Source organism: Mixophyes fleayi, chromosome 6 (assembly GCF_038048845.1).
Source record: "Mixophyes fleayi isolate aMixFle1 chromosome 6, aMixFle1.hap1, whole genome shotgun sequence".
NCBI lineage: Eukaryota > Metazoa > Chordata > Amphibia > Anura > Limnodynastidae > Mixophyes > Mixophyes fleayi.
In genome coordinates this window covers 62669928-62684409 of record NC_134407.1, presented here as the reverse complement: position 1 = coordinate 62684409, position 14482 = coordinate 62669928, and the positions used below count along the sequence as shown (strand labels likewise).

Here is a 14482-nt window from a genome sequence, read left to right as displayed (position 1 = left end):
TGTCTACTTACCTTCTGTAGAGCTATTTTTATTACTGTTACTTTCCATTTCTGTTGATTATGTACTTACTACATTTCTAAACTATTATTTTATGTGGCTTTTTCATATTTTTCTATTTATCTACATATATGTAAGCTACATATGTAGTCAATTTAGTCTGAATGCATAGAAGCAAGATGAATGTTCTCATTATTTACATTTACATTTTAACGTAGAAGGATAGAGGAGGATGTTAAGTAGCCATGGCAAGAGATGATGAGAAAATTGATACAATTTTTGATTGCATCTTGGGTAGGAGAAGGACATATTCAAGCAGTATTTTGATCCTGAAAGTAACATGACTGGGAGAGAGGAATAGAAGATTATCGAGAGAACTGGTAGATGTGAGTAAACAAGATGTGAGAGTAAACCAGAGGATAGATTGAAGTGTGACACCAAAACAGCAGGTTGGGAAGACTGGGGAAATTGGGGTGTTGTTGATTGTGGAAGACTTGAGTTGGTGAATGGGAAAAGGGAAAATCACAAGTTCTGTTTTGGCTATATTGAGCCTTACAGTCATGGCAAAAAAGTTTTAAGAATGACACAAGTATTGGTTTTCACAAAGTTTGCTGCTTTAGTGTTTTTAGACCTTTTTGTCAGATGTTGCTATGGTATGCTGAAGTAAAATTACAAGCATTTCATAAGTATAAAAGGCTTTTATTGACAATTACATTAAGTTTATGCAAAGAGTCAATATTTCCAGTGTTGACCCTTCTTTTTTTTAATTATATACTTTTTATTGAGGTTACATTAGTAAAACAACATGTTACATGATACAAACTATCACAGACACATAAAGCATAAAACAAAAACATGTCCAATCAATAATGTGTACATATTTGACGATCCCGTAATAAAGGTATGTATGTTCAGCAAGTAAACCTTATATCCACATTAGAACCCGTAAAATGGTATATCGAGGGGGTAGTAATCAATTGTTGCAGCATAATAGATGTGGTGAAATTGGAAGAGGCGTCTCAAACCATTTATTGAGGAGAGTGGAGTGTTATTGGAGGGTTTTTAGCGCATATTGTCAGCTCATATCAATATGTGTGGTGAAAGCTTTTCTTCACCCTTCTTTTTGAAGACCTCTGCAATTCACCCTGGCATGCTGTCAATCAACTTCTGGGCCACATACTGACTGATGGCCGCCCATTCTTGCCTAATCAATGCTTGGAGTTTTTCAAAATTTGTGGGTTTTTGTTTCTCCACCCGCCTCTTGAGGATTGACCACAAGTTCTCAATAGGATTAAGTTCTGGGGAGTTTCCTGGCTACGGACCAAAAAATTTCCATGTTTTGATCCCCAAGCCTGTTAGTTATTATTTTTTCCTTATGGAAAGGCGCTACATCATGCTGCAAAAGGCATTGTTCGTCACCAAACTGTTCTTGGATGGCTGTAGAAGTTGCTCTTGGAGGATGTTTTGGTTCCATTCTTTATTCATGGCTGTGTTCTTAGGCAAAATTGTGAGTGAGCTCACTCCCTTGGCTGAGAAGCAAACTCACACTTGAATGATCTCAGGAAGATTTACTGTTGGCATGACACAGGACTGATGGTAGTGCTGACCTTTCCTTCTCCAGACAAGCGTTTTTTCCAGATGCCCCAAACAACCTGAAAGGGGGTTCATCAGAGAAAATGACTTTACCCCAGTCCTCAGCAGTCCAATCCCTGTACCTTTTGCAGAATATCAGTCTGTCCCTGATGTACTTCCTGGAGAGAAGTGGCTTCTTTACTGGCCTTCTTGACACCAGGCCATCCTCCAAAAGTCTTTGCCTCACTTTACGTGCAGATGCACTTACACATGCCTTCTGCAAGCTCGGCACTGGTGGTGCCCATATCCCGCAGCTGATCAACTTTAGGAGACGGTCCTGGCGCTTGCTGGATGTTCTTGGTTGCCCTGAATCCTTCTTCACAACTATTGACCCTCTCTCCTTGATGTTTTTCTTGAAGAAAAGTGGCTTATTTGCTGGTCTTCTTGACACCAGGCCATCCTCCAAAAGTCTTTGCCTCACTGTGCGTACAGATACACTCACACCTGCCTGCTGCCATTCCTGAGCAAGCTCTGCATTGGTGGTGCCCCGATGCCGCAACTGAATCAACTTTAGGAGACGGTCCTGGCATTTGCTGGATTTTTTGGGCGTCCTGAAGCCTTATTTAAAACTATTGAACCTCTCTCCTTGAAGTTCTTTATGATCCGATAAATGGTTGATTTAGGTACAATCTTACTAGCAGCAATATCCTTGCCTGTGAAGCCCTTTTTGTGCAAAGCAATGATGACTGCACGTGTTTCCTTGTAGATAATCATGGTTAACAGAGGAAGAACATTGATTTCAAGCACCACTCTCCTTTTAAAGCTTCCAGTCTGTTATTCTAACTCAATCAGCATGACAGAGTGATCTCCAGCCTTGTCCTCGTCAACACTCTCACCTGTGTTAATGAGAGAATTACTGACCTGATGTCAGCTGGTCTCTTTGTGGCAGGGCTGAAATGCAGTGGAAATGTTGTTTTTGGGATAAAGTTCATTGCCATGGCAAATATGGACTTAAATTAATTGCAATTCACCTGTCACTCTTCTTGACATTCTGGAGTATGGTCACACAACATAGTGTTACGTCTCACTGGAGACAACTACCAACCAGTATTGGCCCTGGCCTTCCCAGGGCGCGGAGTCCAATGGACCCCCGGTCTTCTCCAAGAATCGCCGCAAGGCGGGATGGTTTTAGCTGCCGGAGGCCCGCAGGTCACGGCACCTAGGTTAGCCCACTAGCGGGGTAGAGAGATAGTAGTAGGGTGAACAGTTCTGGGAACACAGTAAAAGGCCTCGTCTAGCTGGATATTAAACAGCTTAACTGTAAGAAGTAGGAAGCCAGACGTACCTTGCTGTCTAGTAGAGAGGCATGAGGAGACAAACACGAGAGGATTCAGGAACTGTAGCCGGTTTGGTACACAGAAGATCACCCAGTGCGTGTTGCCAGGGATTCAGCAGATGCAGGGTTAATCAGACAAGCGTCGGTACACACAAGGTCAGCCAGTGCGTGTTGCCAGGGATTCAGCAGATGCAGGGTTAATCAGATAAGCCAGGTCGGTACACAGAAAGTCAGCCAGTATTCACAGGAAAAAGTGCACAGGGGAAGCACAGGGATCAGGAGCAGCCAGGCACTAAGTACACTTGTTGGTCTGGCACAGGAGAGTGTCAGAGTGAAGACTAAATAGTGGGGAAGTTTGAATTCCCCGCCTCTCAGGTCACGTGATCAGACAGACCTAACACATAGTAGAGAAGGTGAGAAGTCAGGGGAGGAGAGGTAGATTTGTGTGTCATCAGCATAGCGGTGGTACTGGAGGACGAATGAACTAATAAGTTCACAAAAAGAAGCACAGTGAAAAAGGTCAAGAATAGAGCCCTTCTGGGACCCCAGCAGAATGTGGAAGTGGGGTGGAGAATGTACCGGGTTTTGAGGTTGGATATACAGGAAGTGAACCAAGAAATAACTGTGTCACAAACAATAACAAAATGAAGGGTGTGTAGGAGATGAGGGCGAACAAGAGTGTTGAAGGCTTTTGAGCTGTCCAGAAGAATGAGTATGGAGAAATGAAAGTCAGATTTTGTAGTATTGATCGCTTTTTGAATGCAGTCTCAATGGAATGTTAGAAATGGAAGCCTGCTTGCAGAGAGTTGAGATGGGCATAAGAGGAATGAAAGTAAGATAGGCAATTGTACAAAGGTTGCTCAAGTAGTTTGGTGGCAAAGGGGAGGAGTGAAATAGGATTTAAGCACATGTATAAAGGAGAAATAAGCATGAGAAATCACATTTTTATCATCATGCATTTGGCTTGTCAATGTGGTTTATATCTCTGCATACAATAGATAGCATTAACAGTCACTTTCACTAAGATGAAACAGAAGTCTGATCAATGAGGGAAATGCCCAACTTATGAAGCACTATGTATATGTATCATATATCTCTAAATATTTCCATAAATAAAAAAAAACTAAATTCATACTAAACAAGCCACAATCCATTTTGTGATGTCCCAGACCTATTTTTATGTGATTGTGATTAATGAATCATTGATCAATAATCATGAATTATAGAATGAATCAGGAAATTCCTTGCAGAAGGCAAGCAGTATTACAGCTGTATTGCAGTGTCCCCTATGCATACATGAGATATTTTGAGGGTGAAGGGATATAAATTATATATGCAGTGACAGTAGTTAAGTGGCTGGGTACCAGGCCTCATTGCCTCTGATAAATATCTTCAGTTTACACATACTAGAAGCTGGTGAAGATCAGGCATCTGTCTATCCTTTCAATGCATTGTAATTCATTGTAAACAAAAGCATCCAGATACAATATATCCAGGAAAGTGCATTTATAAACACATATCTACAGAAATATGAGACATAAGATGAAGACAGCTTACTGTTTTCATTTATGTCAAGAAATAAATGAGGATACAAGGGGTGAAGAATACAAAACAGTAAAAAAACTAGCATAAGAAAATGATGCAAATATATCATTACATTATAGTGTTCTTTCAGATTTCGATTTAGAATTCCCAATTCAAAAGGTATTAGTGCACAATGTATCAAAATAGTAAAGTGATGACAATAGTTGAGTACTTTGCTACAAAAATAAAATAATTCAGCTATTAGTGTTATAGCAATGTACACTATTAACTACATTTATACATATTTGTAAAATAGTTGTTGAAACATTAATTGATCAATTTAATTTTTCTATTTCTTTTTTTCTTGCTTTGTCTCCTTCTAATATCATCTGATAAGGTGGAGTTGGATATAGAGCAGCTCTCAGATGTGAACCCGCCAAGTTCAGAAGAGTTGCTAGCTCAGCTGTGCATAGCCAGACAGAAGATAGGTGCTGGTGAGGCCTTTGAAAAATTGGTAAGTGTCTTCCTTTCTTTTCTGTGATCAAGAGCTATCTGAACCACTCCGATCACAGAATAAAGACAGCTTTTTAAGTTTACTCAGTAGAAGAGGCAACAGACTTATGCTGATGAACCTGGCGCTGATTTTGACTATGACAGGGGGAACCTATGCTCGTGATCATCCTGTTATAGTGGAAACCAGCCCAGGCTGGTTTACCAATTATATGTAATTCTACTTGTACCATAGTAATTCATGGGTCAATGCTCTCTATCACTTGTGCGACAGGTTTAGGTCCCTTCTCCTTCTTCTTATGCCCTTAGATATTTTGTATTATATGTTTGATCTACTTCACTATTACAAGACATGATCAGATGGAAGCATACTTGGAATCATGTTTTAATTCATTATCTTTTGATGTAATTTTAAAATACTTTTTCAAATATTTTATTTTTTTATTAAAAAGGCTTTCCAGCAAATAATTTTAATAAATAGAAATAAAATGTGTGAATAATAAAGCAATGGGATAGCCATCTTTCTTCTTTTTGTTGGTATTGTATAAGTTAAACCTTATTAGCAGTAGCACATCCAGTTATTGCAATCATAAAATATGCTTCAAGTGCATTATAGCTAGATTAACTCTAATTCTCGTGATTCAGAATTTATTGAAATTCTGGTGTGGATGGGATATAAAATATTTTGATACTAAATGAGACCTGGGGTAAATGTATGAAAGTTCGGTTTTGTCATATTGTGCTCATAGCATCCCTTTTGTATTGTACTTAAAAGCCTTGCTCACTAGTGTTACTGCTTGTAAGACTTGTTGGTATGTATTATTATCAGTGAAAGCAATGCACACCCCATAAAGATGTATACAGTAGTAGGAAGTTTTTCAATTTAAGAATCCGATTTGGAATGAGAATACATATCTCTGCTTTGTTTCCAATGTGTTATTATATAGCCATTATAAATTTATATAGCCATTTTAAATTGAAAGTCATACATAACCACATACAGTATTATATGTTGTCTAATCCAGTATAGCATCCACGTTAGAAAAAAATATTTTGAAAATCATCTTTTATTAATCACATGTTAGATTTGGGGTAATAGTGAAATCAGTCCAGACCTATAATTACCAGCTTTATGTCCGTAACAACTTTTAACTCACAGTAAGTGCACCATAACTAGATGACTTAGCTGTTTTGTCTTGTATGAGGTGAAGATACATTTGGGTAATGTCATTAACATGGCAGGTCTGTGGGTATTTACAGTGTGACACATGGTTTCAATGGTGTATAACCTAAAATGTTTCACTATTTCTTGTCATTGTGCAAGTTATTATTATTTAAGGAAATGTTATCTGTTTTGTATCTGCAGTGGCAGGAGGAGAAAGAAACCATGATTAAGGACAGCCGACATTTGCAGGCAAATTATGACATCTTGAAGAAAAAAATGGATGCATTCCACAATCAGGTTTCAGAACTTCAAAAGGAGCGTGACCAGGTATCCATATCCAAACACTGATAATACCTTTAGTGCCCACACACATATTTATTATTATTACCCATAAACACACCGGCAGTAAGAGCATCACCTCCCCACACACTGATTATACCAGAAGTTCTCCCATATATGATAATAAATACAATAACCTCCACACATGATAATAGCCGTTATTAATCATAAAACTACCTACTATGTCCTATTATGAATTATGCTGTACAATGAAAGAATATTCTAAAGAGAAAAGTTTGTATACAGGATCAAAAAGTGACACAAAGGATGTCTTATCATATCCATTAAAACCGTTTTAATATTTTTTTCAGATGATACATAAAAATTAAATATGCGCCCCATTATTTTAGGAGTAGGGCTTTTCACAAACCCTCTCTCAATTTCTGGACAACAAATGTTGTCAGCTAGAACAGAATTTGGAATCCTATTTGACCAATTTGAAAAAGGAATTCAGTAGTGTAAAGATATTTTTAGTGTGAAAATTACAAGTGGATAAGTATTGGAGTTTGTTATTTTTATTGCAACATTGTTTAGGTGCCCTAGATAGCATTTATCAATGACATGAATCAAGTGGAGCAAGATTTGAATATTTGCTGTTTTTAATTTATTTACTCATTAAGAATATATTTTCAAATTTTATATAATTTGATTAATTAAATTAAAGGGGACAGCAATGGAGAAATACAGGCATTAAAGAGACAAGCTTTAAGTATAATTCAAAGACAGTGATTTTTGTAACATGAATGCACACCTCAAATTCCCCTGGGTTTGTACCAATACGCCTATATGGTCTGCCCAGCACAGTGCAAGATTACATCCTACTTACTGGTCACCTCCGTAAATTAGAAGTGTGTCTATGTTTTGTGGGGGGTGGGAAAATCTGAAGAGGCACACTGTGAAAAGGTGTTAATATCAAAGTCCCTACATCCTAACACTTTAGGGCCATCCCAATCATTAAATTAAACTTTTCGTTTTTCTCTCTTAAAATACTCCCTGGTTCAGTTTAATTTATTACTTTAGTTATTGCTTAGTCCAGGGGTCAGGGAACTTTTTTACCTTTTACCCCAAAATATATGTAGAAATGCTGACGTTACCCCCTTGATTAGAAATTAAGGAAATAATAATAATAATAATTAAGGAAATCATATATTATTAATTATTTGAATTCAAACCTGTATGGAATCAGGTTCAGCTTCAAAACTTCAGGCTTTGGAGAAATGATGTTGCTTCATTGTTGATACAAGAGCATCAATATTGGGGCATTTTGATGTCAGAGCAATTTGGATACAGTCTTCAGCGTCCAATCGATTTCTCTGCTTTGTTTTAATGTTCGTTAAAGTTGAAAATCCTTGTTTGCAAAGGTAGACTTGATGATGATGATGAGACTTGCTGAAAGCTGTACAAAATAAACACATGGAAATTGATTTAAGCACCAATGTAAAACCATCCAAAGAGAGAAAAAGACACCAAAGCACCTCTAATTGAGCACCAGGTGGGGCCTGATTGTTGCGCAAGGCTCTAGTTAAGCATCTAATAATAATGCAATTGACTATAATATATACATACATATATATATATATATATATATATATATATATGTGCCTCCATACTTTTGTTCCCACTTCTCTTTCCTCCCTCACCTTATGTGCCTCCATAGTTTTGTTTTCCCGTCTCTCACTTCTCTCACCCTATATGCCTTTGTTATTTAACTTGCTTTTCTATTGACTTTCTCTCTTTTTTCTTCTTTTCTGTTCTTCTACTCTTGTTTTCTTCTGCCTCTTCTGCCGCTGCTCCTCTCTGCTCCTCACTGAAATTAGCGTCGGGCGTGATAATTCAGTGGGAGAGAGCAGGAGAGGGGACTGCTGGGAGCCATCGCTCCGTGCGGTCATGTGATTTATTGAAAAAAAAACGCTTTGGAGCCGCGGTGGTTACCCCCGGAAAAGTCATTTTTACCCCATTTGGGGTAATTTACCCCTGTTCGCCGACCACTGGCTTAGTCTGAGAGGTACTGTCTATATGTGTTTGAATTTTTTTGTTTACAAGTGCTGCAAATACAGAAACTGTGTTGCAATTGCAACTAAAAAAACAGAGGACAAATGTAGTGTACATCATAGTGATATTTATTTGCAAATAATTTTATTGACTTCAACCTCGCCTAATATTGGTGAAAATTAAACTTTAAGGGGCATATTCAATTGTCGGCGGAAACGCCGAAAATCACGCGCTCGCTGGATTTCAGCTCGCAGCTCCCTGAGCCGCGAGCTGAATTCCAGCTATCTATTACCGTAATATCGGTAATAGTTTTTACGCGCCACGGGAACCGGAGAATTGAATATGCCCCTAAGAGCGTATTTCGTTTGTCGCTACGTGCCGCCTGACATCACCCTATTCTCCGGCTACGCACATTGCCAGCCATTATGGTCAGGAGTCTCTGCACATTTTTCCTCAAGCCTCTAAGAAAAATGAGCAGAGATTTCATCCTCAACAACGGTGCTATGTGTCTTGGACTGTACCAGAGACACGTGACACTGAATTGAATCTATCCATATTGAAAATAAATTAGTCTTTCATGTATAACAATTCCTTGATATTTGAAAGTATTTATTGCAAACTCTGAGGCCTTTAATTTTATAGTCAAGTGAAGTCATAAATAGAAACAGATTCAATTCCACGCACTATTACCATTACTACAGTAATAGTGCATATTATTACTGTTACTACAGTAATTTCAACGCTGATTTTGGTAATGATGTGCGCCCCACGTTGTTCTACACAACACGGGAAATTGAATCTGCCCCCATAGTGTGATATTGGGAGTAGAGTCCTCGCTGCTGAGTCTTATAAAGATGAAATACTGATGATATACAGAGCTGGAACATTAACATACCTTGTCATGGACAGAATGCATTTCATGGGCATTCACCGTCCCCTAACAAACACCTACAGATAATCAAAGTACATATTTAACCTCCAGATACACCTACAAACACACATACACCTGAACACAAAATACTATGACACCTTAATGTGAAGTATTTTCACATTCATTGTTTTCTATGTATCCAAGATATTTAGGGTACATACTATATTGCATCTTCTTTATTTTTGGTCCTCTCTGCGCCAGAGGATTCTCATGCTATTTGAGCGACTGCTGTGGAAGGACTCTGTAAAACTTCCCACTGCATAGCGGCTATGAATCTGAGCTGTGAGACGCTACAATACCAGATTCCTTTATTGTGGGGTGGCACTGGTCACATACATTTTACTGTAGTAAACTTAACAAACATGTTCACATTGGTTGGACTGCACTGTATGTGTGTGACATACGATTCCACAATAAGCAGTATGGCACTGTGTGTGTGAGGGGTTGTGGCAGCAGGTCTAGTATCTCACTTTGCATGTTTGTGATTATGTTACAAACTAGGGCACTTTGCAAACTTTATGTTTTAGCAAACCAAGTGTACGTGTGGCTTTCATAGGCAAACTGAGGGGGGGTTTCCTAGTGTCTGGAAACCCCCCCCCCCAGCATGGGGCACTGTGTGCTTGAGGTGGCTTGCCCTGTGTATATGATGGGGATAGGAAGAGTTGGAGAGCAGCCAAGCACTGTCTAAAATTATAGCTACGCCCCCATGCATGCTGGTCATGCCCAGTGGCTGTGTAGCGTGGAAACCCCTCTCTACAAATCCTGCGTTTGCCCCTGGCTTTATAATTGCAAGGCTAAGACAGGGGCAAGGCTTCTGCAAGGTGTTCACATGCAGCTATTATCCAATACAATACAATACATATAATTCTCAAGCAAACATCATATATGGGTAAGGTCACTCTCTATTTCCTAAACCTACTTTAATACCTCTACAGAGTACACCACTACCACCAGTATATAGAACACTATATCCACATGCCCACTAAACCAACACAGAATGCAGTATGTCCATTTTCAACATCAACGCCCTCCATCATTAAAACATTATTTTTACACTACCAATTGGTAACATAATTTTATACAACCATAAATCCATACAAATCCATACTAAGAATCCCATGTCTAAAATATTTTTTAAAAAACTTTATTAATATACATTATTTATTTAACATATTACACCTTTATATATGTAAATATTTATAAAAAAAATTGTTATTTCTACTAATGTTCATCAATTAGCCTGTGATACGTCCTTAGATTCCTAAATTGTCTTGTGAGTACTCTACAAACTCTGTATGCATGTTGGAGGAAGTATTGTATATGGTTTAAGTCTATTTTTCTTAATTGTTTTATCTTTTTATTCATGTTATAAGAGCTTTTATTGTGTCTGGTTCATTTCTTAAATACTTGTACCATTTGCATGTTTTTTCTGTTTTGTCTATATAGGCATATAAAGCTCGTGACATGGTTCAAGCTGAGATTTCCTGTTTCCTGGCAGAGAAGGATTCATTGTGGAAACAGGTCATGGATCTTACTGAATGTAACTCTGAGCTTAAACAACAGATTCAAAGTTTGGAGTTGCAGCTGCAATCTTACAGGGTAAGATATACCTTTGTCACACAGACACTTGATAAATTAGAGGAATGTCAATTAATCTATAGGAGGAATGATGGGAATAAAAGGAGCAGTACACAATGAGAGTTTGATGCCAGAGGAGGAAGACAAGGGTAGGCCCATTGAAGGGTTTGCTGCATAAATTTTGTCACAGTTCACTTTATTATAAAATAAGTTTTTATATAAATGATACAGTTAGCAACAATGATGTATAACGAAACCCTACCCTACAATCTTGCTACCATCATTGACTCATAGCTGTTACTTGTTCCCCACATCCAATCTGTATCCAAATCCTGTTACATACTTCTAAGAAAGATTTCCAGAATATGCACATATCTCACACAACAGTAAAAAAAAACTTTAATTCATGCATGTATTATCTCTCTCAATGACTATTGCAATTCCCTTTTTACTGGTCTTCTCTTAACCAGAGTTTCACCCCTACAATTATACTTGCAAACCATTCTTCTAATGCTATTTAGCTCTGTCTGTGCCTGTCAGTACCAGCAGTCTTAGACATCACTGGCCTGCTTCCAACACTCAGCAGTCCACGGATTGTTTGCCTTCCCAATTAAAATCCTTAACAGAATCCAGCTGGGCTCAGCCTCAGGCTAGAGATGACATAACAACTCTCTCAGGTGTTAACACTACCTCCAGTACTGATGACACATGCGGGGAATCACAAATCAACCGCCACTATAAGAACCTACCCAGTGCACTCCTTAGTGCCGGAGTATCAATTTTGCCCAACAATTGAAGCTCAGGACTATTCTAGGGAGTATACTACTCATGTTTCTTCAACTCCTGTGCCCAGTCTCCCCGACAGCAGCACACACATACCCGCATTTCCATCTGCTGTGCTTTCAGCAGAGTACTCATACCAGATAAGTACTCTACTGCTTTCATGGAAGGAATCAACCACACTGGGACGCGACTTGGGTCCTCAATTAGCAAAGTCCATATCCTCTTGCAAGGATCCCTGGTGAAGTCTGCTGGGGGTCTTAGATTCTGAGCCAGTGTATTTGATTGTGGCATTCCCACCTGCTAGTTATTCTCCTCTGTGTTTATGTCCTCCGCTACACTTGCTGTTTGTTATTGCACACTACGCACTGTTTAAACAGCACAAACCCCTCCTTGTACTTAATTACACACTATGTTCAGCCACCACCTCCGTGTACATTATTGCGAGCTATGTGCTGTTCAAACTGTGCCAACACATCTGTGTACCTTATTACATACTACGTGCTGCCCTAACAGTGCTAATACATCCTTATACAGCGCTACATACTATTCAACCAATGCCAACACCTCTATGTATCTTATTGCATAGTATGCGCTGTTCAAAGAGTCCCAACACATCTGTGTACCCACACACTTCGTTTACTCAACTGTGTATTAGGTGGAACAACCTCTCTTTGTATGACATCCATATATCTTCTGGCGTGTTTTCCCATAGATACAAAATCCCAAGTTCTCACAGTCCCTAATTGGTTGCCCTAATTTTACTGAATCAAATATAAAATACTTCTAGTAAGATACAAAGCTATTGACAAAACTGAACCAACATCTCTCACATTGTCTCAAAATATTCCCCAACTAGACCCCTCCACTCTGCCCAAGATATTCACCTCTCATCCATACTCATTACTTGGGGCAGCATGGCCACACAGTCATGAGTTTGATTCCCAAACAGGGCTTTATTTGTGTGGAGTTTGTATGTTCTCCATGTGTCCACTAGGGTTTCTTTCAGGTGCTTTGATTTCTTCCCACACTCCAAAAACATTCTAGTAGGTTAATTTGCTGGTGATAAAGATTAACCTGTGTGTGTGTGTGTTAGTGAATTTAGACTGCAGAGACTGATGTGAATAGCAAATATACTCTGTACAACGCTGCAGAATTGGTAACATTATATAAAGAGATGATGATGATGATGATGATGATTACTTACTTCCATTTTCAGTAACAGGAGTTTTTTTCAGGCTGCACCAGCTATGTTAAATTCCCTCCATTGACATTCCTCTTGCCTTCGACTTTCGCCCCTAGCCTCAAAACTTTCAAGAATTCCCTAAAAATTTATTTCTTCAGGCAGGCTTATCAAAATCCAAAGCCATCTTCTTCACTTTCCTAGGCTATTCTACCCAGTTATTACCCCAGTTGTTATTTAAATAAATCTTAATAAGAATATCTAAACTAATTCCGCAGTACTGTATAGAGAACTCACTTACATCAGTCCTTGCCCATTGGGGCTTACAGTCTAAATTCCCTAACACACAGACAGACATACTGACTAGGGTCAATTTGTTAGCAACCAATTAATCTACCAGTATGTTTTTGGAGTGTGGGAGGAAACTGGAGCACCCGGAGGAAACCCACACAAACATGAGGAAAACATATAAACTCCTCACAGATAAGGACATGGTTGGGATTTGAACTCATGACCCCAGTGCTGTAAGGCAGAAGTTACTAACCACTTAGCCATCGTGCTGCCCAATGCATATGTGTGTGTATGTATGCCTGATGTAAACCTGACCATCTTGTGATGCCTATGACTCAGCATATGGATGTAATAACGCTATTTTTTACAGGTGCATTTTTTTAGCCTAAATTACACCCAACATGATATCTCATTGTACCAAAAAATGTGTTGTCTGTACATAGCTATTGGAAAGTGTCAATTAGTAGTAAAATCATCACTAGCAGTTTTTCTTACAACCATTTTATTTTTTTCTGGGGCAGATGAGAAAAAAATTGCAAGAATCTCCCGAGCAAATAGACAGCTGTTTAGGCAAACACCAGAGACTTGTGCGGATGGATGCAATTTGTCCTTCAGAGGATGGTGACAAGGGATCCTCTTGCAGCACATCTGAGGTTTGTTATAGCCTTTAGCAATGTATCTAATTGAGTAGTTGATTTTTTTAATCTATAAAGCACCAGCATATTACATGTTGCTGTGTAAAGCAGTTTACTACATACAAACAAATGACACAGGTTGAAGTGTCAAAAAAGAAAATGTATTAGACGTATTTATACAGCTTGCAATCTGCTTGAAATCTGTTTACACGCTAGGACAGGTAAAGGCTTCAGTAACAGTCACAGGGCCTCATTTAGAGTTGAACATAAGTAAATATTTTTTATGTAAATGTTCACATTTCTGTACTACGCATTAGAACAATAATGATGTTTCTTGATGTTACATAGAACGTATTGAGATAGTGACTTGTATCTAGTGTATTTATCATATTTACTTGTAATCATGATGGCACGGTCATTTGCAGTGTATTTTATTTTATATTATTGCTTTAGTATGTATGATAATGCAACTTTTTAATTGCTGTCACTAGTTAGATTTCATGCTTAGCTTTATTATTGCATCGGTGCAAGTTTTTTTACCATGTTTTAATTCTGCTGCTGATAATTTTACTCTCATTTGTGACCAGAAAGCAGTCTACTATATGCATACCACTTGGAAATAATCTGTACTACTTAGTATTGTGATAAT

At 38.4% G+C, this 14482-nt stretch overlaps 2 protein-coding genes across 3 annotated transcripts in view; one reads left to right on the top strand and one right to left on the bottom strand.

Moving 5' to 3' along the window:
- CARD14 (caspase recruitment domain family member 14) overlaps positions 1-14482 on the top strand; it is a 74284-nt gene that overhangs the window by 28817 nt on the left and 30985 nt on the right. For both annotated transcript variants that reach the window (XM_075216738.1, XM_075216737.1), the window contains 4 exons: positions 4827-4943; positions 6306-6431; positions 10813-10965; positions 13720-13851. In XM_075216738.1, the coding sequence (XP_075072839.1) occupies positions 4827-4943; positions 6306-6431; positions 10813-10965; positions 13720-13851 (528 nt within the window). The remainder of the gene's footprint in view (positions 1-4826; positions 4944-6305; positions 6432-10812; positions 10966-13719; positions 13852-14482) is intronic.
- EBI3 (Epstein-Barr virus induced 3) overlaps positions 1-14482 on the bottom strand; it is a 305430-nt gene that overhangs the window by 273890 nt on the left and 17058 nt on the right. The window lies entirely within an intron of this gene.